The sequence below is a fragment of the Notothenia coriiceps genome, unplaced genomic scaffold (genome assembly GCF_000735185.1).
Source record: "Notothenia coriiceps isolate Sejong01 unplaced genomic scaffold, NC01 NC01_scaffold00037493, whole genome shotgun sequence".
NCBI classification, from domain to species: domain Eukaryota; kingdom Metazoa; phylum Chordata; class Actinopteri; order Perciformes; family Nototheniidae; genus Notothenia; species Notothenia coriiceps.
Window position 1 is genome coordinate 216,685 of NW_011370194.1, and position 24,100 is coordinate 240,784.

Genomic DNA, 24,100 nt, shown 5'->3' on the forward strand with positions numbered 1-24,100 from the left:
GGGTACCCGGGTTACCTCGGTACCCGCTGCAGGCCTTGACAGCTCCGCTCTCCCCCCAGGTCCTCACGCGGTGGGGTCCGCGGCTACTTTTGCACTCACCGCAGGACTACAGGGCCTTCCGTCCTCTCCGGTCCTGTCCGAGGCCTCGCGCGGTGGGTGCCCGGCTTAGCGTCCGTCCCGCTGCAGGCTTTGGGCAGCTCCGCTCTGGCCCAGGTCGTCACGCGGTGGGTCCGCGACTACTTTGTAACTCACCGCAGACCTTGGCGGCAGCTCCACCACTTTTTCAACTCACAGGTGTGCTCCAGTTGTGCCGACAGCTTGGAGGAGAGGCCGTGTGTCTTTTTTTTTGTTGTGTAAGCTGTTCGGCAATTTGTCGAACGGCAATCGGCGATCGGTAATCGTGATCGGCAATGGCTATTGACCGTCGGGTACCACTCGGCGATCAGCGGACAGTCGATCGCGTCGGCCCTGCACGTCGGCGTGCGGGGCTTCTGTTGTTTGGGTGCCTCCGAACGACCAGCTGGGGTCGTCCAGAACGTGCCAAAGGGATCGGCTTCCCGGCTACGTCTTACTGCTCGTTTGTAGGGGTCGGTAAGGCGCCCCCGCGCGTGGCTCGGAGACAGGCGCACGGCCACCGGTCGGTTTCCTCGCAGGGTTAGTTAGGGCCGTAAAGCTCTTTTCCTTAGACTCAAAAGGAAAACGGCACAAGCCAAGGCAGGCGCCTTTTGAAGAGCTCTGTACAGCCCAGTTGGATCAACATCACCGGCTGATACCATTGTTTAAAAAACGGGGAAATTATATGGTCAAATAATCATTTTACTGTTTGGGGTAACATTAATTTCATACAATCAAACGACTCTTCTATCTCCACCTCCGACGGTTACCTCCAACTTTCCACGGTGGAATTATTCTACGTTTTATTCCTGTACAAAACAGCCCAAGGTCGCCCTGTGTTTTTCCTGTTCGGTCCTCCTCGGGTGTGTTATATTATTCCCTTGTGTGTTGTACATGCACACCATTTTGTTTTGGGTTAACATCAAGGTACACACTTAATCTTGGTCATGTATGCGGGGGGCCAGTGGTTGTCTAATTAGTATTTCTCGTTTTTATTGATTTTTTTTTTTTCGTTTTGTCATTATAAACTAACATAAGTTTTGTAACAATGATATTATCTTCGGACACCTATTTTGACTTGACGAACTTTTACTACACACACTCCAAATAACGACCATCAACGTTTTCCCAACTACGGTCATAATCTAGAAAATAATGTCAACCCTAGTGTTCTTTAGTAAATTAAGTTATTTTAGTGTATAAATTCGCAGTGATAGGACGTACACACTTGTATTGTTGTTCTTAATGTCAGTGTTGTTGACAATTGGAAAAAGATAACTAATTTTACTATAATATGGATTATTTCAGTCATATATGACATATAGTTGGAAAACGATTTAGAATTCACAAATAAGGGGAAAGGATAAAACGTAACTGACTGTTTAAGTTTTAACTAAGTCTTTGCTGTTTTCACGTTACTGAGTCGGAATTAGAACCAAACTTACCCGGTGAAGTTAGCTGGCGAACTTTATAGGACGAACCGATTTCTTTTCCCAGGACCCTGTCTGGCCTCTCCTGCTTCCCGGGGATACCTCAACGCCTGCTGAGGACTTTGTGCCTGCCGCCGTTGTGCGTCTGCCTGCGGCCGGGTTGCTCTCCTTCCTCCCTGGGATTCCGCTCCGTCCTTCCGGAGATTTCATGCCCGCCGCCGCTGTGTCTTCACCTGCGGCCGGGCAGCGCTCTTTCCTGCTGGGTTCTTTGCGACACCTACTGCGGCCCCCTTACGACGGCCCGTTCCGGCCCGCCCCCGGTGGGGGTGCCCTCGCCCTCGTTAGGGCCCCTACCCTTTCCTGCGGCATCCTTTCGTCGGCCCGTTCCATGGCCCGGTCCTCACCTGCGACCCCGCCCTCCTCGGCCCCTGTGGTGCTTCCTCCACGGACGCGAGGATTTATTTTGCCATTTTTGAATTCTGGGGGGGCTTGTGTGGTGACCACGTATTGATACACTGGTTCATAATTCACACATGGAACTACAATTGGGGTTTTGTTTCCACACAGACCTGTTGTGTGTTCCTTATATATATTGTGTGCCCTCCTGGCTCTTTCTCTTGTCGACCCGGACTGCAATCAGTCAACAGCTCTATAATAAAGTACCATTTTGCACCTTCCTTGCACCGCCCCTGACTATCCCTATCTCTCGGCACTACATGTATTTATTTCGCTTTTTGACATAATAGGATAGCATTTGACGTAGGTTTTTCATTTGTGGAACTCCATAGAAGGATACTTTATCCTGTTTTTTTATAATATCTGAGTTTATTTATTCAAATGCCATTTATTGTTCATTTATACAGAACTTAGCGTGTGTGTGTGTGTGTGTGTGTGTGTGTGTGTGTCTCACTGTCAGAGACACTTCCTTTGGACATAAATCATTACAAATAACAGAGGAGAGTATCATTTCCAATAGCCATGTCTTTGTGCTTTCTTCTGAGAAATGTCAGCTTGACCATGCTGTATAGCTCAGCTGCTGTGTTCCCTTCAGCATGCTGAGCCATGCCCATACACTGAGCTCTGCATGCCCGCTGTCAGAGAGAACCAAGGGGTAAGCAACCTCTGTGTTTCTCTTTGCAAAGAAACAAAAGCACTGTCTGATGCAATGGGGCCGCAGAGACCGCAGTGTGTTGTGATGGTGACTCGACTCTACAAACAGCAACAACATCTTGAATGATGGGAGGACAGATGCCCTGCTGAGCGCTGGAATTGTTTTGTATTGTCACTGTCACTGTTCTTCTAAGTCTTTTCCTCTGTTTACTTGGGTTGCTTACGAGGCAATGGTGGGGCCTCCGAACCCAATAATACAGCCATCGATGTTGCTGTTTATTTCATTAAAATGTTAAATGAGCAAACTCTTTACAAAGTGGATACAAAGTACCACAAAGTTATGTTTGGCAAAGTTACTTCAATGGACAAAGATTGCAAAGTGAACTCATATTGACTTAGCCTTTACTGCCAAATGTGTTTCTGAACATAATTGTACAGTGACCTTGTCGCTTTAGGCAAAGATGAAAGGCAATGTATTACGATTCATCAAAAAAAGGTATGAATACTCTGTGCAGTGCATTAGTAAAAAACCTTCAGAATTTCATATCTTACTAATTTAAGCAGGGATGTGTTCCAGGTAGATGTGGGCCGACACCTCCCTCCCTTTTCAATTACAATATACTAATTTTTTTTCCCCTTTTCATCCTGTCTGCCCATGTGTGATCAGCATTTGGAATGCTGTTTAATAAATCACGGTTTTCAACAAGGTATGCTTTATTTTTTATATTTGAATCTTAAGGCCCTGACACACCAGGCCATAATTGGCCGTTTTCGTTAGTCGGACGACGAAGCGTGCCCTGTCGCCCAAACTCAATTTAGTGTGTCCCGCACCGTCGCATGGCCGACGCATGGCAGATTCAACATGTTGAATACCCAATATTAACGGTGTGTGTGTCTGCCCAAGGACAATTTAAGGTAAAACCTAATAGAGGTGTCATACATAATAACCTAATAAAAGTAAATGTAACAACTACTACAGTGCAACAAAACAGGAAGATTAAATGTGGTCTCTTAAACATAAGATCTCTAGCATCTAAAGCAATATTGGTAAATGATTTAATATCAGATTATAATATTGATATATATGCTGTCTCACTGAAACTTGGTTGAGACATGAAGAATATGTCAGCATAAATGAGGCCACTCCACCCATCCATATCAATAATCATATTGCCCGAGGCACGGGCCGAGGAGGTGGAGTTGCAGCAATCTTTGACTCAAGTTTACTTATCAATACTAAACAAAAATTAAATTATACCTCCTTTGAAAGCCTCATTTTTAGTCCTACGCATCCGACCTGGAAAACTTTGCAGCCAATCTTATTTGTTACAGTGTACCGTGCACCAGGTCCTTATTCAGAATTCTTATCAGAATTCTCTGTGTTTTTATCAGCTTTGGTACTTAAAACAGATAAAGTAATTATCGTAGGTGACTTTAATATTCATGTTGACGATGATAAAAATAGCCTTACTGTTGCATTTAACTCTATATTAGATTCTGTTGGTTTCTGTCAGAGTGTAAATAAACCAACCCACTGCTATAATCACACTCTCGACCTTGTTCTGACTTATGGTATTGAAATTGAGCAACTATTAGTCGAACCGCATAATCCTGCTTTATCCGACCATTTCTTAGTAACTTTTGAAGAACTGTTACGAGACTACAAAGCATTAGTCAAAAGCTCCTGCAGCAGAAACCTATCTGTTAGTGCTATAGCCAAATTTAAGGAAGAGATTCCACAATACTTAACTCGATAGGCATGTCTGCATGTAAGGGAGGAACACTTATAAAAAATGTACACCACCCCCAAATTGATCCATGTTGTTGATAAGTGCTATAGATGCGCTGAGAATAAAATTAGACTCTTGCCTTCCTTGAAAAAGAACGAAAATAAACAACATCAGATTAAGCTCCATGGTCATGAATGCGGAAACCCGCAAAAATAAAGCAAAAGTCGAGACAACTTGAAACAGGAATAGTGGGCGTTCCACTACAACTGTGACAGAATCCTCGCTTAATCTTGCCGGGCCCGTATCTACTCTCATGAATATAAGAAAGCAATGCGTAAAGCGGAGAGCAAGCCTATTACTCTTCAGTTAATAGATGAGAATAAGAATAAATGGCCACGGAACGTTTCTTTTCACGCACTGTAGCCAGGGGCTGGACAGGAGAGCCCACCACTCGATCTGAGCCCTTCTATTCCCAATAGCACATCAGTAGTAACTGATTTCTACTGTGCTTCTTATTCAACGATAACAATTGTTACTCCCTTAGAAACAAAATCTAAATTTGACCTCTTGCCTTTGGACCAGTATAGTGTTATCCAGACAGCCTCCCGGAAACGTAAGTTCCTAATATTACACTGGAAGTAACACTCGAACCCAGAATGCTTTTCAGCCATAAACCCTTGGAACCCAGATTACATTCAATGATTCTCTCTTCTAACCCATCAACGTGTATCTTAGACCCGATTCCAACTAAGCTGTTAACAAGAACAGTTTTTTCCATTAATTACTTCTTAATTAATATTATGAAATATGGTCTTTATTATCAGGCTATGGTTACACCAATCCATTCCAAAGGTAGCACGTGATAAAACCGCTTTCTTAAAAAAGCATACACCTGATCCAGAGGTTTTGCTAACTATAGACCGTATTTCTAATCTTCCCGTTCCCTCTCAAAAAATTCTGAGAAAAGCAGTCGCAAAACAGCTGGGTGTGATTACCTTAAAAACTATGACGTATTTGAAGATTTTCAGTCTGGCTTAGAAACCACATCATAGCACAGAGACGGTTCTTACTGGCGTTAAAGTCACAATGGACCCTTCTAATCGCCTCAGAAACGAAGGGACTTGTTCTATTCTTGTCTTGGCCTCGGAGTCTTAGGCCTGCATTTGGAATACTAACTCGACCACATGAATTCGTATTGCAAGACTAGAAGCACCTTAGTTGGATACAGGAACTGCCTTTAGGCTGGTTTTAGGTCCTATCTATCCTGAAACGCTCTCAGTCTTGTACGTGTCCACCGCATTGAAATTCTTCCCCCACGCAAAACCCAAAGTTTAGCCATGGAGTGCCACAGGGCCCAGTGGCTCGGATATTTGTTCACATTATATATGGCTTCCGTCTAGGCAATATTTATAAGGAATCATTCCTGTTAAACTTTTCATTGTTATGCAGACTGATACTCAACTTATTTATCAGTCCAGCCTGGATGAAATTAATCATCTAAATAAAATTCAAGACTGCCTCAAGGACTTTAAAAACGGTGGCATACCTTAAAAATGTTTTAATGTTTAAACCACGACCAAAACTGGAAGTTAATTGTACTTGGCCCAAAGAATCCTACGACAACAAATTATTAAAGATATACGAACCTATGGGATGCGCATTTAATTTGGCCTCCGAGTGGAGACCTGTAAGAAAATCTTGGTGTTTATATTTTGATCAGCGGATTTATCCCCCTTTAAACGCCCACATAACATAATTTCAAGGACCGCCTACTTCCACTCTACCGTACTTTGCAGAAATCAGGCCAGTGCAATCTTGCCTCAAACAACGATGACAGAGAAAACTAGTCCTGCCCTTTGTTCACCTTCAGGCTGGATTATCTGTACTCCTATATCAGGGTGTAACCAAGAACGCTCAGTCAACGTGCGCTTCAGCTGATTCAAAACCTGCTCGGCAGCTCGTGTACTAACCAGAGGTTAAAGGACAGGGACCAATTAATCCTGTTCGGCTGCCCCTTACTTGGTCCCTATTAGAACACAGGATAGAATTTAAATTATTCTTCTCGCCTACAAAGCCCTTAATGGGCAGGCGCCATCTTTACCTAAAGAACCTCATTATACCCTAATGTCCTACTAGGGCCATTGCGTTCCAAGAATGCAGGGTTGTTGGGTTGTTCCTAGAGTTTCTAAAGTAAACAATGGGGAGCCAGAGCCTTTTCTTATCAGCTCCACCTTGTTGGTGGGAATCAGCTTTCCCAGTTTGTGTTCGGACGGCAACGACACCCTATCCGGTTTTTTAAGAGTGCGCTTAACGACCTTCCTTTTTTTCATAAAGCTTATGAGTAGGGCTTGTTAGATTCAGCCCCCTAGTTATGCCTTGATATACGGCCTTACTTTGTCGGGGACATCTTACTTCTTGTCCTTCTCTCTTGTCTATACCTGTGTACCTCTCATGTTCCGATTTAACCCCGCTTCGCCAATTATCCTTTTCTTTTTGGGGTGGTCTATATACGCCGGGAGTCCGAGTCATGGAACGTCCTGGCCGGTCCTGTGTCATGGTCGCGAGTCCTGGGATCGCGAGTCCGTGGCTATGGGTCCCTGGATATAAGTCTGGATGGATATCTCGTGGAGTTCAGTCTCTCCTATTATACACACATGGCATTTCCAAATTCTTGGCACCTAATGTTTAAGAAATGTATTATCTTTTTCAATTTACACAACGGCATCTATTGGCACGTCCTGTCCGTCCTGGGAAGAGGCGATCCCTCCTTCTGTTGCTCTCCCTGAGGTTTCTCCCATTTTTGTCCCGCTTTAAACTGTGGGGTTTTCTCTGGAAGTTTTTCCTTGTACGATTGTGAGGGTCTAAGGACAGAGGGTGTGCGTATTGTCATACTGATATTCTGTACGAACTGTGAAGTCACTGAGACAAATGTAACATTTGTTGATATTGGGCTATACTAAATAAACATCTGATTTTTATTGTTGATGTGAATCTGCCCATGCGGCGTCGGGTCGGGCAGTCGGCCAAATAATCGACTCCTGATTGGCTGTTCAGCTAGCGAATCAGTGGCATGAGAAGCGGAACGGAAGCTGAGGGATGTAAACAATACGGTTCAGAGCACGCAAGATGTCTTCCCCGCAANACCCAGAAGTGGTTTTATTACACACCTTTCTTGGTGTGTAATTATAATGTCTCACAGGAGAGTGATGTTGTGAGTAGTAGTCCTGAAGACTAGTGTAGTGGCAATTTCTTATATTACTTTATATAGTAAAACCAAATGATGATATTATGCTTAGAAATTGTTTGGTCAACTCGACCTGTTGTACCACACGGTAGCTTCCCGCCAAGGTCGTACCTGGAGGATGCGGCCCTTCCTATGAGAGCATTGTAAGATAACAGTTTTCTAAGGAAAGTCTTATCTCTTTTACTTCCTGCACAGCAACAGTCCTCTATAAAACACACACCGTGGCGTATACCTTGCGTGCACTCCTGCAGACTACTCTGTACTCTGTGAGACATGTACCCTTTGAAGCGCTTCAAATAAAGAACCAACAAAAGACAACGCTGCTTGCTTTCACCAGTTTATTATTGATCACTCTCATTGTACATCTTTACAGTATTGACGAGTTTAAAATATCCACGACACTAGTGGCCTTCCTGCTGTTTCCACGGAGAATAAGACACTGGCCACAAATGATTGGATTAGCATTTAACCCCCCTTCCATTTAGAATAATCCTCTTTCCAGCTTTTTGTGTGTGTGTCTGTATGAGCGTGTGTGTCTGTATGCTTGTGTGTGTTTGGAGTCATCTACTCCCATAGCTCCGGATGCTCCTGCAGACAAACAGCAAGGTCAGTTATAGAGTTTTTCCGTAGTCATTCACCCATTATGTGACATTGGACATCTCCTGTGTCCAGTCAATGAGCTGTGTGGGAAGGGACTGGCAGCATGAGATGAGACACATAAGAGGTAAGCCAGAGTGGGGGGGGGGGGCGTGAGGAGGAGTGGGCTAGACAGACATCCGTGGTATCCAGAGATGGAGATGAGGGTTAATAATAGAAAAATCCGAGGTTTTGTTGAGCAAATATGGGCACTCTACGTTTGAGGCAGCGCAGCCAGAGGTGAAGAAGTGGGGGAAGTTGCGGGAACAGGATTATTTTGGACGGGTTGGTGGAATAGAGCGATCAGTTGATGGTCTGCAGGGTTTGGTATGTCATTGTCAGCCTTTCTAAACAGCCTGCAGAGCGATGGGCACTTTGAAGTTTCACAGAGCTGCTTAAATCCTGCCTGAAAAGATGCAGAGAACTGTGAGGCAAAGAGAAGAGACAGGAATATACAGAGAGGATTGATGATCGGTGAAACATGCAGGAAGGCAGTGAGAGTAATCAGAAGCGAGGAGGCAGCTTGTTTCAGGAGGATGACAGCACACAGACATGGGGAGGAAAGCTTTTAATGCACCAACAGTACGAGTAAGGTATTTTTGAGATTGTATGAGTAATATTTTTTCCAGCAATTCCATATGAGTAGCTGCAACCTGAGAAGCAGTGATGCAGCGGCACAGCTCCGAGCTGGATGTGGGTAGACCGGGCGCCGCCAGATTAGCACACTGACATCACAGTGAAGAAAGTCTGAGTCAGAATACAGATTTCGTCAACACACTTTGCCACAGACTTTTTGTCAATTTCAGTTTTTAAGTCCAGAGAATTTTGTTCCTTGCTCACTTTAGAAGGATTTCCTATGTTAACTGACCCTAAATCCCTTAGACCATAGGTTTTGCAGGTAAAAAAAAAAAAAAAAAATTGATTTAAAACAATAAAAATGTCTAAAATAGTTGTGTAAAAGGCATCAGGATATGTTTTGTATAATTTAATGAAACTAGGAAATGGATTTAACAAGTACATAATTATTAAATATTAATTCAGATCATTCTTATCTTTGTTTATCATTTCAAACTTAATTTAGTGTTCTTATTATTTTTTTATAGGCAAATTTCAGTTGCAGTTTAGAGAAACATTACACTAAAACATTATGACAATATCTCTGTTGTAACTCAAATGAAGCCTTTTTACATGTTCTCTTAAAAACAACGTTGTATTTAAATGACATTGCAGCATTTTTGAAATTTACAATTTTGTATCCTGGTTAATCCTGTGGGGGTCTATGAGGAGAAATCAAGCCATAGAGAATGATTACTTTAATGAGTTTCCCTTTGGGATGGTAGTGTGAATTTTATTGGCGTAAGAGCGGAATGTGGCTAAAAAAAGCAAGATATACACCAAGGACTTTAAATACAGGAAGGAAATAAAAGGCATGATCCACAGACACCCACTTATGTCTGATTATGCATAGACTCACACATGTAGGCTTATTTGGACGCATAGTGAAAAAAGTTAATAAAGGGGGGGTTTGTGTAAGAGAATGTAACTTATTAAAGGAGAGAGGCTGTTGAAGTTAAAAAGCTGTTCCGGTAAATTATTAATGCCAACTATTTTGCCCTCAGACACAGAATTACACAGACTTTCTCTCAAACACACACACTCACACACACATACAAAAACTCCTACACACACACACAGAAACACAGCTGCAATCCCCAGTTGCCTCTGCAGACAGGAAACACTGCGCTTGTCGCTCTGTCTGGTTTGGGGGAGGTTTATGTGTAAGTGCTCTGTTGTATCTGGGCCCAATGAGAGAGATGTTTGTAGTTGTTCTCTCAATGGAGAATAGTGTTTGGTGTGTGTTAATGCAAGGGGTAGAAGCAAGATTCACATATGCTGTCAACCTAAATATAGGCTACAAAGCATCATAATTTATAAAGCAGAGTAATCATCACCAGGGGTTTGCGTTTTAAGTTAGCTCTTAGTTTCTTACAACCCTCACTACATGTCTCATGTTTCACTCTAATAACTTAATGCTTTGTTGATGAGAACATGTGAGGACAACCGCATATTTCATTTGTATTCCTCTTAAACATAAAATCTGCAAAAACAAAATGTTGAATGTTATCCTTTTTAGATTCTTATGCTCTTAGTTTTTTATTGGCAAAATGCAAATAATACAAATAAATCCCTGTTGTTAAAAAGAGATCCTCATAAATCCCCATCCTCATAATCCTAAGAGTAACAAATGCGTCCAAGGAGCAAATGAGGGTATTTGGATGGTGAGGTATTTTAATAATAAGCGTGTACATTTTTTTTGGGTAGCAGTTTTGACATCTGACAAAGCAGCATTCATTTATATAATTGAACTTGAAAGATGTTGGACACTTTTGTCTAGATTTAATTGATTTTTAATTACAATCTTTTATAGAATTGTGCTCGCTGCTGGATAGACCAATGAATGTAATGGAAATTATATAATTCACTGTTGGCATTTTTGTTAAGACATTTACACGGACACCTATATCGGTCACAGTGTTATTATTCATAATTATCCATGCATCAGACAAAACCGTAATTACTATCTACTTCAAAAAATGCATGTACTTGGTGAAGCTAGACACACTCAACATGCAGTGCTGACTTGCGTTTCTGCCGCTCACACTAACCTCTCTTCTCGCTCCCAGATGGCCGCCTCTCACCTCGAGTGTAATGTAGCAGCAGTGTTGTCTGTGAGGTGAAGGGTTAACGTGTGAGTGTGTGTAATAGCATTGAGCGTGTTTGGATGACAGCTTTTTAAGAGCTGCTTTGAATATTTAAAGTGGCTACTTGTGTTCAAAAAATGTGTGCATTCATGTGGTTGTGTATCTGTGCACACCTCCACCTCAGTGAGTGCTCTCCAGAATGCTCAGCTGCACCCGTCACGCTGTTTCTGTGTTTCCTGGGAGATGTAAGGTGCATAAAGTCGGCAAATGTTAAATATTTAAACTGCAGTTTTGTAACCCTTGTTCTCTCTCTTCTTTTTTCCCCTCCTCTCACCTCACCTCCATCTGCAGCTGGTGTTGCCGTGGCTCAGAGAGTTGTAACGGTGCAAAGTGGACCGCTGGTACGGACTGAGGGCTCTCACGTGACCATCTTGTGCAACGTGACGGGCTACAAAGAGGGAATGGAGCAGGACTTTGAGTGGTCCATGTACCTGCCATCAGTAGCAGACAGGGAGATCCGCATCGTAAGCACGGCTCAGCCAAACTATGCCTACGCCGTGTATGCCCAGAGGGTCGACAGTAAAGAGATCACTGTGGAGAGGCTGAGCAGTGACTCAGCTATGCTCCACATCACCAAAGTGCAGGCCAACGACCAGGGTCTGTTTGAGTGTTACACACCTAACACAGATGGGCGGTACCTGGGATCCTACAGCGCACGCACCAACCTCACTGGTGAGTCCCTAAGCACACACAAAAACACACACACACACTATCCCAAAAATGGGCAAATAAGTGGAGTGTTGGGTCAGCTGAGGCGTAATCCAGTGACGTAGCAGAGCTGACAGCTAGCAGGTGTTGACCTCTAAAAGCACCTACCTGTCACTCAAAGCCACCAAACTCGTCAACACACCAATTGTAAGCCTAAATATCAGCCCCCATACATTACTCATGAACAGAGAAACTAACTTCTTGACACCCTTTTCTGCCGTTTATGGCAGATTATGTATTGTATTATGTATGTATATTATTATGTATGCTTTTTAAGAAAGAAATGTAAACATGGGTGATTGACTTATATTTGGAGCCATTGGAAGAACTGTATTTTTTGTCACTTCTGTGTTGGCTTAATCTTCAGGACTGGAGGTTGCCACTTGGCCCTTTCAAAAACAGAGAAAGTGTTTGAACAAAGTGTTGGCGTTAATGGTACTATGACCCACCTTTTATCAGAAAAGTAAATTATTTTGCAAGTGGTCTTTACATTATTTTCAAGGAAAAATAGACCTGTAAGCTCCTGTTGACCCTTAACACTCTCTGTGAATCTTGCAAGTATCCTGCTGCTTTTGAGTACCCATAAGGTATTAAGTGCACATAGTAGACTACCCATTCATTGGTGCTAGGGCTTTCAGTTGCAATACTCCCAGACTCTGGAAGTCCCCCTACTACACATCAAACAGTCCGACACCATCACTAAATAAAAATCTCACCTCAAAGCTCACCTGTTAAATGTAGCCTACTCACAGTAGTGTTTACCATTCTCTAAGTTTCATTTGAATGTTATGTCCCAATCATTTGTGTCTACTTTAAATGTCTCTTCTATACTTGCCCTACTTAAATGTGCTTACATCGTGTGCCTTTGTAAAAGGTGCATTCAAATACAATGTCTTATTATTATTTTACACAATTTGTCATTGGAATACTATCCTGCCTTAAGTTTGCTTTGTGTGAGTTAGCTTGTAGGAATATACCATATACACATAATGTCAATGAAATTATAAAACTGATTTTGACAAAAAAAGTCAAGGATGTAGTTTCAGTTGACTCATTTCATGTCTGATGTGCTGTGAACTTGAATGTGTTATTGTTGTGTAAGTCCAAGTAAAACTAAGGCATAAGTTGCATAACTATCAGATCTGTGACAGTCACAAAAAAGAAATCAATAACCATGCAGGACCCATGCCAAAAGAATAGCTGTGATATAAACGAGTGTGATGAGAGGAAGTGTTGCTCTCCAGTTTCACACAAAGTCCCACCTGTCCGGGGGAAACCAAGCTCTCTCCTCTATCTCTCTCAATCTCCATCACTCCCCCACACACATACACACTCCTTCCCACACCTACTGAATTCTTTCCTTGCCCAGAGCTGTTTCAATAACGCACCCGCTGTGTTGGTGTGGTGTGACTGTTTCAAACAGAAGCATTCGTTTCCGTCTACTCCTTCCTCATCGCTGTGGCTCATGTCCATGTTCAGATCTAACCAACAGGCCTGCAGTACTGAACCTCAGCTGTTATACGAAATTCCATTCCCTTCATAACTTCATGCCTTTATCCCTGACACGGCTGACCTCCCTCTCAGGGTCCAACACTTATTTTTTACTAAAACTGTCAAGTTACTTGTGTCCTATAGTGAATTGAAGCCACTTTGTGAGTTTCACTGTGAATTGACCAACACCAATATTGTTATGCCTTTTTCTCTACTGTGCGCTCAACAGATCAATAGGCTCAGCTTTTCATTGACTAAGTGTTATTTTCTAGGATGAGCAGTATGATCTGAATGTGGGGCAGGGCTCAGGCGCAGGCCACTGTCAAACAGCACTGCTGATAGCACTCTGTATTTATAGAAATGCATGTGAGAGGGCTGTGTGCGAGCGGAGGTATTGAGGGACCGTTATATGAGCCTTTCTGTGTCTCTAACCTCTTAACCCAGTTCCAGAGGTCAGGGGCACGCGGCAGGCAGGGTCTCTCCCCTCTTTCCTCTGCTCTGCTCTTGAGCCCCTCTGTGATCCCCCAGCAGCTTCACGCCCCCTAGGCCCTCATTGGCAAACAATACCTTGCCCTATCTCCCCTCCCCCTCATATCCCTTTCTCCTCCTCGTTCTAATGTCTTTTATTCTGTCATCTGTTTGCCTCCATATATCATCCCTGGTCTCTTTCTCTTATTGTCTTCTGCTCTTATTTATATATTTTCTACGAAACTTTGCTGATGCTGCCTTTTGAGAATATGTGTTTCAAGGGTGATATCAAAGGACAACCACAAGCAGGGGAGTATTGTCGGGAAACTATAGGCAGGAAGGAAGGATATGAGCTAGAAGGACTGAGTGTGTGCTTCTGAGGATTGGTGCTTGGGTTAATTGTAGGGATAGAAGGCCACGCAGTAATCTGTGTCCTGAGTGCTGCATTAAGGTTTACTCAAAGGGATGTGTTTCATCCTTTGTCACCTATCTGTACAAAGAGCATGGGGAGGGTTTTATGGTAGAACTTAAGCTGCTGCCTGAGGAGGCAAACAGTTTCTGCACCTGGAAACTGTTCTCCCTGATACTATGACGCTGTGTTTTCATGTGTTGTATTGTCCGTCAAATAGAATCAGACACTGCTGCTGTGCGTATGGGTGATTGCCTGGAAAGACGATCCCTGCTTTGTATAGACGCTTTGTTAAGAAAATTAGAAGACGGCAAGTGTGTGTGTCTTTTTTTACCCTCTGTGATACTAAACTTAGATTAATCAAATGAAAAATGTAGCGCTGCTCAGCACCCAAGTGCCAATACTGCCTTAGGCATTGCACTAATATTACACATTTGGGAAGAATAATTGTCCATCTGGGCACATATACTGGATTATGTCCACTACATCAGAGAGTGACACAGAGATGCATACAAATAATTATTTTCTCATACAGAAAAGGTTCAATTTCACATTTGCATTGTTCTTTTCCTCCAATATTTTGAATGGTTGGAAGGCAGAGTGGCTCACTGGCTATTAAGTTTTCCCGGTAATGAAATATTGGCCTACATACTTAAAGCTACTAATGATAATAACTAATATTTTTCGATTAGGAAATTATCTGCGTGTAATGTTAATCTTGTTTTGACAAAAGCCACAGGGAATTATTACCCAATTCTGCATTTACCCTCAGCTCTAAAGAGATTAATCTCATATTTCAGTTCATGGTTTTTTAGCACACAACTGGACAGTTTGGGTTAATATCACCACTCTAATCAACTGTATTTCCAGCAGCTAAACGCAATTTGAACACTTTGAAATCCCACAGCACGCTACCTGCTAGCACCAAACAGCACACATTAGACAATAGATGGTGAACAAAGTGTTTAGCAGCGAAAGAGAAAGATAATTGCCTCGGGTGTTGGTGGAGTAAACGGAACAATGAATATTGGCCTTTAATTCATCACGCGGCTACCTCTAAAATCCCCTTGTCTCTGTAGCCCCACTCTGTCATTACATGTTTGATCTTTAGGAAACAGCCTCAGTTCACACAAATATGAACAAACATGTTTAAAGATACGATTCCAGGTTTACACTTCTTTACTACTGTAGATTGACAAGAGAAGTAAACCAAACTAGAAGTATCATGATGAAGGAATATGTCTCTCAAATGCCTCAGTGTGGCAATTTGCCTGTATCTGACATGTTTTTGAATGACAGTTCTGAGGCAGCTAGGAATGAGCTACAGTAAACTCTGGCTCCAGGAAACAGTCGGAAAAATTCCAAACTACTCTGATACTAGCAATACCAGTTGCAGTGGCACCATAGTAAGTCCCACTTGGTGAAAGAACATGGTTTGATTGAAACAGTTTTAATTTTCTGAAATTCATTATTTTTCTTACGCTTAAATTGTGTGTCTTTTTAACTGGAGCAATTGTTGTTGTTTGTGCTCCGTTGAGTGTTGTTAAGGGTTGCACTATGTATTTAACTTGGGTGCTGTGAAGCTGTTTGAAGCGAACGGTCACTTGTAGTTCCTCTGTGCACACCTCCATACTCAGATCTTTGAGATTGACTAGCTCAGTCTGTTGCATTTAAGGGTGTGTGTGTGTTTGACTTCCTCCTACACATCAGATTGCAGAAGAAAAGGACAACAGCCTGACATGGCCATCATGGTTGTCCTTATCCTACGCACCAGCCTGTGTGTGAGTGAGTCCAACAGCTAGCAGAACAACAAGCCCTCGCTGAGACAAGTATCACAGTGCTCTTACTTATGAAGCTCCCATATACCCTCACTGTCCTAGAAAGCACCATAGGAGTCACCAGGCTGGCAGCGTTACAGTTTTCTAGCCTCCGCACTTGGCAGTAGTCATCTATTCCCAGTGCTGTAGTAATACAGTAATAGAGCTGGAGAACCAAAGCCTTGGTGAATTTTCAAACTGAAGCATTCTTGCATCTTTCTATTATTCACTGCCACCGTTCATCTTTAGATGTGTGACACTAGAACAAAATTAAGTTTGGCAATGAGTGGTTTTGAAGAAAAGAAAGTGAGATGGATGGCACGAATAGGCTGAGATGAGGAAATTGAAAAAGAGAGGAATGGGGACAGAAGTGGCCGTATTGGAAATGGGTAGTGGGGCGATGCTGAATAGAATGTGTGACCAATAAATGATGAGCTCTTCCTCTCGACTCCAATGTGATTGGTTACACCTCCCCGAGGCATTACCCACAATACAACTGGTGCTATAGGGGTGTGTTTTTAAATAGTCTCTGCCTGATGTGACTACTAAGGTTAATGCAGTTACAAACTGCCATACAAGTTCTAAATGCAATTAGCCAGGACAAATTGAAGAGACAGAGAAAGAAAGAGACAGTAGGAAGAGGCTGGAGATGAGACCTAGGTATTTCAATTAAGGAAGAGGGAAACTGTTTCGGTGAATCATTTCCAGAACAAACCGTTGCAAAATACCACATTTCTCCAGTCACACTGCATTTTCATTAGGTTTATGGCCTACATTTCATTTCCTCCCATTTTTAGTGAAAGGAATCCTTTCAACATTAACTGTTGCCCTACTGCATGCTGAACATCTTTGAAGCATAGCCTACCCCAAGGTCAAAATGTATTTTATTTTTTCTGTATGAGTGTTTGTGAAGGGGTAAAAGAACAGACGTGTGGATTTTTCTTAGCCTAGCTGAGCCTGTGCTCTGCTGAACATACATACAGAGTAAGAGTGGCTGAATCATGCTGCTGCTGAGCTCAGCAGTGTGTGTGTGTGTGTGTGTGTGTGTGTGTGTGTGTGTGTGTGTGTGTGTGTGTGTGTGTGTGTGTGTGTGTGTGTGTGTGTGTGTGTGTGTGTGTGTGTGCCTCCCCTGCCTTTCTTCTCACAAGGGACCCTCCGCCGCCAAGTTGCACTCCTGTACTTCACTTAATGAGAGAGACCGAATGTGGGGAAGTCATCTTGCATTCCATCTTGTACATTGGTTGACATCGGGACCCCGCCCCCCTTATCCCTCTTCTCTGTTCCCTCTCATCATCTGAATTCTGCTCGCTCCATCAATCCAAAGCTCCTGAGTCGATTCGGTCTGGTCCCCCTCCTCGGCCCCCCAGCTGGCGTTGGTCATTCAGGTATATGGGTTTGTCAATACAGCTGCTCTTTGAGATTCATCAAAGGAGAAAGGCATGAGGGTGAGTGAAGCACACGTTTATAGCATAGCATTGTGGACGCAAACCGTGATTGAATAAAGACAGGTGAGGGAGGATAGAATACTTTTTTTTTTTAGAGCAAGCAAACATATGGGTGAAGCCTCGTGTTGACAAGGAAAGATAAAATCAGATGTACTAAAGGAAAATAAAGGTGTAGATGAATAGACAAGAGAGGCTGTTTCTCTATGTCTTTCGGTATTGATTGCGAGCAGAGGCCCGTGTGTGACTGGAGCATTTTATCTCCCTCGTTTCTCCTTGCAGTGACACTTCCAGCTTTCTCTGCTCCCCCCCCCCTCTGGCCTTACCATCACCTCTCTGTTTCATTTACTATTGCATTCCCTTTTCTGCCTGTTGTGTATGTGTGCACCTACTGGCTCTGAGCTGCAGACCAGACAGGACTCCAAATGGAAAGAGATTTTATCCCTATGTCTGGCTTGCCATTTCCTTGCACATCTCATCTACTTTTAGCAGACAGGGCTCTCTGCTAAATAACATTACTACCACTCGGACCCACCATACATTCACAGACAGTAACACCAACAGAGTCGCAGTCACACAGTGTAGCGAGCTGTCAGTCAGGACAGATGTCACACCCATAATTGAGTCTGTGCTGTAGTGCTCCCATCGGAAGAAATCCTTTCTACTGAACATCACTGAAGAGGACTTTAAAAACCCAGCGGATCACTGTGGTACACAATACTACTGTTGAACATGTTGCACTCTGAATAAGACAGCATCGTTGAACAGGGCCTACCAAACACCTGTGTGGGTGGAGAAAAATAAATGTTTTTAAGTTCTCTTATCATTATAGGGCCTAACAAAGACTGTACTCAAAGTTGGGGCAGTGAATACAAAAATAAATGGTAATTCAATAAAAATGGAGGTATTTAGATGGGTCTGTTACATTTAATCACAAACAGACACAAACACAGAGGAAAACACTACATGCAATCCTCAATTACACTTACTATAAATGGGACATGACCCAACTTAGGTCCCGAGTTAGGTCTTAGAGACGAGGAACACAGTGACTCCTGAATGAGCTGCAGTGTTGCCAATTTCCTCTTCCTCAAAATATAGCTGCTATGGAATATGGCAGCCTAATTACAAAGCAGTTGCTATTAAAGATTACTCTAAATGCTCTCTTAGCCTACAGACTCATGTTCAAGCATATACACTTTCCTGCAAATGTAGGTGGTTACCCTTTTTAAAAATAGAATTACCGGTATGTCAAAGAGGCTCTACATTTAGCTCATTGCGCTACACGCTACTGAGCTAATCTTATGAGAAAATATTTAATGTGCTAAAAAAATACATGTGTGTTGGTGTGTGTTTAGTGTATATATGTTTATAAATGTTTATATAATGGGCTAAAGATGCACCAGTGTTCCTAGTTGATTTGATTAGCTTAGCTAAGCGCTAACCCTCAGGGGTCTGCTGCCTCTTCTCTGTGAGATTAACAGAACACAGCCACAGTTTGAATATGAATTCAGCATGAATATGGATGGGAATTAATGTGCTAACGAGTGTTTGTGTTCATGTCGTTAAAATGTGTGCTAGTAAAGAGTGAACCTTGCAGAATAGACTAATGTGGTTGTGACTGGGGTCCAGGACGCTCATACTGCCTCATTGTTAGATGTTAGCGGCTGCTTTTGAAGCATTAAATGAGCAATAAGAGGACAAGAGGTTGTTCCTGGTGCAAGCTATAACCTACATCTGATAAGCCCCTTTGACACGGACATTACATAAGATGTACAAGAACATGCGCAGATGTTGGCATTCATGCATTCACTCACGGCAGGTTATGTTGAAGATACTTGTAGGCAAATAATTGTTTTCTTGGCATAAACATAGCTGTTTGAGCAATTCAACTGCCTATATAATCACAAACACATAAGCTGCACTCCATTCTGCCATGCCAGCATGCTACATGTTGTATAGAGGAAAGGGTGGGGAAATTATATTAACAAAGAGCAGGCAGCATACAGAAGGCTACTGCTTCTTTATGAGGCTGGGACATTTTACGAACCTTTTTGATTTGGATTCAAACGCTACAAGCCATTATTAAATTATTGCCTATACATTTGTATTGTTAACCTGCAGCCCGATTCTTGTGTGACAAATGGAAATTGAGTGGATTCATGTTACACCAACATAAATCATCTGTTTAAAGCAACAATGTTTCTCCCTCATACAAAATCAAGTGTGGGGATACCACAATCTCCTCGCCCTTATGTTTGTCATGGGCTTGTCAGTTTGGACTGCTGATACCAGTTTGAAGCTTAGCATTGCACCCACCTCATTAGCATGCTAATCACAGCCTCGTTATTTGCAATAGGAAACATAGGTTTAGTTAAAATGCCTGATATAATGGATTTGTACAGGGGCCGCAGTGCCAGCCGCCGGTTGTTTTTCGAGTGCTGGCGTTGAAGCGAAAAGTAAAAGTCGAGAAGCCTGGGAGGCTAAATTCATTTTGTTGATGCAGCGACAAGGCAAGCAAGCTGATGATCCTCGAGCTCTGTCTCAGGGACACACTGCTATCTTAAATCTCAAGTACACAATCCAATGGTGCACACACACGCACAAACAGCAACTCACAGATATCTAAAAGCTTTAGCAAGGACTTTTGACTTTGTGTAAAGACATATTTGTGCACATACAACACACGGAGGCATGAAGAGTCCCTCCCTCTCAGTTGGCTGCAGGGTAGACGGCAGACATATGTTGCCACCTGTGCCCCGGTGCCAGGGAGGCGATGCTCGGGATGTGGGTAGAATAGTGGGATAATGGGTGTGTGTGTGTCTGCGTGTGCCTGCCTGCGTGCAAAGGGCGGGGTTGGCATATGCCTAATTCTCCTCATTGCTGGCAGCTTAGACAGACAGTTGCTCCCTCATCTGCTGCCCTGCTGGATGGGTTCCTGGTGATTGAGTGCTGCCCGCCTCCCTCACTCTATTTGTATTTGTCTCTCTTTCCCTCAAAGGCACCCTTTCTCATATACACACACCTGCTGATACTATGCACCTCTGGCCAGCTTCCACACTCTGCTCCACTCAACCTCAGCCTTGCAATGTTTTCGCTCTAGATCTTGTCATTGTGAGTTTATGAAAAATACAAAAGGCTTTAGATATATGACTGTATTCCTAGATTCGTGTTCCTTTTTAGGGTAGCGGCCATTTGGAACTGGCCTGAAGACAAGCCTTTGTACACTGATTAAAAAACAATGATATGTTTTGTAAGGTTTACAAAAAACACACACACACACACACCTCCACGCACAGAGAAATGGTCAGATGGTTCGGGCTATAACTGGTTCTACCCTCAGGGAAGTCTTTAATTGGTCACAGTGCTTTACCATCTGGGGCTGGGGCGACTGATGGAGGGATGAAGGGAGATGGTAGGAGCTCCTGGAGGGGGGAGGGACAGTAAGTGCACTACAGGGATGCAGTTTATTAGTTTTAATACTTGCACCTCTAGTAATATTAGAAACATAATATACTTGATAAATGCTGTTGTTAGCATACAAGGGGGAAGGTGTGTTTTGTTTGTAAATAATTTCACATGGTGCATTGCTGTGCCTGTGTGCCTGTAGGGTAGGTAGACAGGTAATTGTGTGCCAACATGTATGTGCTGATGTTTGCAAAAGAGCAAAACCCTGCACATGTGCTAACAACCTCCAAGCCAGCACCGTTGGAGACATACACACAAACCCAGGGGTGGCTTCAGTATGTCTTTCCCGAGTGTTTGCTGTCATTCATCTTATTTGGATGCACAAGCAGACGGAAGCGCGTGACAGATGAAACGATGAAGAAAGTGGGTCTGAAGCTGGCTGAGAAGAGAAGTGTAGATAAAGGAGAGGAAGGGAGGGAATAGAAGGAACATTTCATGTGTTTAGGCATGATGAGTACATCTTTGATGCTCTAAAGGATTTCAGTCAACGATAGCTTTGCACACAGCTCTTCTCAAATGCTCTTAGGAAGATTTGTCTTTCATACTCCCACCTCTCGTCAGACTACCCCTCCTCTTACGCCTTGCCTTATAATCTTCTGCTTACTCTCCATCTTCCCAACACACTCACTCAGGCTCATTTCCTGGCTGGGCCTCAGTGAGAGGTTGTGTCATATAGTGTGTACCAGCGTGCGCCCGCTTGTGTTTGCGAGCGTCTTAGTTAGTGTTAAATCCCCCTCTTCTGCCTTTGTGTAAACAGCGTCTCGTATTTGAAAGCTTCTTCTCACCACGGATCCCTTCTCTTATCGCAAAATTCCGCCTTTTAACTCCACGTCACCATTCTCCTGCTACAATAACAAAGCCCACTTCTTCACTCGCTGCCCATCTTCCTTTTCTTTTCTTCTCCCACTTTCTCCTTTTGTTATACCTATCCCACTTTGCTTCTGCTGTTCTGTGAGAAAACCTGGACACATGCATAGAAGTCCTATAAAACAAACTGGGGAGATCCAACGGCTCATAAAAGTGCTTTAGATGTGTTCTTATATTTTTATTTTCATTTCATATATTATACTGCGTATGCTTTTTGTTATTAGAAGAGGGGGTTTTATAGATTCATGCATTTTGCAGCTCAGCACAAATGAGTAAAAACACAACTTGTGCCAGCGAGTTTTGTAATAAACTGCTCTACAAAATAATGTTAATAAGCAGCACACCCCTTAGGACTGCATGTTTGATTCAGTGACCCAGGGCAGCGGAGTCACAGATCTGGAGGAAATGTATGGGTGAGGAGAGAGGAGTACCTCTGTCACTCATACTACTGTGTGTGTGTCAGGGAGCAGCTGTCCCCCCGGGCTTTATCTGTGTGAGTTTGGGTGCCTGGGTGACTGTGTAAAACGGAGACGGGGAGAGAGATATTTTTGATGTGTCTCTCCGATCTTTAGGTATAATGAGCTGTAATAGCCACAGGGGGCTTAGCTCTGTTTCTCTCTCTTACTCACACACGGAGCAGATGTTGCTCCCTTTACTAGTTTTATGGCCACCTCTGCTATAACCAACTTGCAATAGGGTCATTGTCTGACTGACATGTAGACTACAGGCGGGTTGGAGTGTGATCAGAACTCAATAAAACGTGGTAGCCTTTGATCTAACACAATCATGATGGAGACAAGCTGGAGGAGGAAGGAGGCCAAGGGAAACAGCACAAGTGATAATTGGTTGCTGACAAGCAACTTGTCGAATGCAAAAGAAACTGACCAGAGATCTGGAAGAGAGTGGGGGGGTCGGTAGAGGGAAGGCTTTGATGAAGGCAGCTTGAGTAAGAAGAACATTTTGAGTAGAAAAATGGGATAGAGCCTGAAGACGAATGTAAGGAGACAAGAAATAATGCTTCAGAGACCCCATTATTAAATGAAGAGGCCCTTTCCTTTCAGTCATTGTGACCTCTGTGTTACAGCACAGGACACACACTCACACCCACACACCCCCTCACAATGACGTTCCATTAGCAGGGGACCTCACAGCTCCTAACGGAAAATCTCATAACAGCATCTGTAAGATTTCTCATATCATCTAACCCCTTCGCAATACCCCAACCCCCCATTCCCGTTTTATCTCTCCTCGCAGTTATAAAAGATTGGATGTGGTGTGTTATGATAGGACTGTGTGGAAGCCTCTTTGATCAGTAGTGATGAGAGTGAGACATTCATCTTATAGTGCCTCATTTACAAATAAATAATAGACAAATGTGTTTGTGTTCGTACCAGTTTGGTAAATAAAATATCAAAAGTAAAGCGGTTCAAACTATGTGGTAATATGATAATAAACCACAATCTCTGATCCAGATAATAAGCAATTGTTACCACATTCATAATGTATAAGGAAACCGTTTATTCTGCACTTCTCAACTCAGAAAGGAAGATGTTGCATCTACTCTAGCTTTTTGGCCCACTCATATAAGCCTATGTTTACAGATTAGAGCAAATAGAGAAAATGTTTTCCCTATTTGCATGGTGATTTTCTCTACAATGATCCTCTGATCGGGATTAGGCTTTGGCTTTAGGGCGGTGGTGGCGAAGTCCACCGGGACTTTGCTTGGCAACTGGAAGGTCACCAGTTCAAGTCCCGGAAAGACCAAGCGCTACCAAGGTGTCCCTGAGCAAGGCACCGTTCCCTACACTGCTCCCTGGGTGCCGTACATAATGGCAGCCCACTGCTCCTAACACTAGGATGGGTCAAATGCAGAGAAACTGTTTCGTTACATAGTACCTGTACTACGTAATGACAATAAATTGAATCTAAAATCTAATCTTTGGCATGACTCTCATATGTTATATCAAAAGAGCTTCAGCCCTGTACACACAAGATCTTGACCTTTGGCATGTAGGTTTTAACTCATTAAATATTATTCAAATAAATACTACGCTTGTTGATGTATGTACTTTCTGCAGAAACGGTGAATTTGATGTAGTGAAAAGTATTGGATTCTGTTGCTTTTGTTACACAGATAATGTGATGTTGTGTATTCTGCCAAAAAAAAACACATACCTGTATATGTCTCTGAACAAGAACTTAGCCACGTCAAAGTCAATTACCTGACAGCTATGCAGACTGAAAGCTGTTGTCTCGTTACAAATAATTGCAAGTGAGTCCACAGTGCCATCCAAATACAGACTAATTAATGTTTGGTTTCATATCTCATTCCGTTTGCTCATTAAATGGTTGTGTCCCAACGCATTATCAACATTTCGCCCATTATCAAAACGTTTACGTATGC

General features: G+C 42.9%; 1 protein-coding gene across 1 annotated transcript in view; it reads left to right on the forward strand.

Annotated features, from left to right (window-relative positions):
* The window catches only part of igsf3 (immunoglobulin superfamily, member 3), a 75,738-nt gene that overhangs the window by 20,675 nt on the left and 30,963 nt on the right, over positions 1 to 24,100 (forward strand). Inside the window, exon 2 of the mRNA XM_010797158.1 lies at positions 11,318 to 11,698. Coding sequence (XP_010795460.1) covers positions 11,318 to 11,698 — 381 coding nt within the window. The remainder of the gene's footprint in view (positions 1 to 11,317; positions 11,699 to 24,100) is intronic.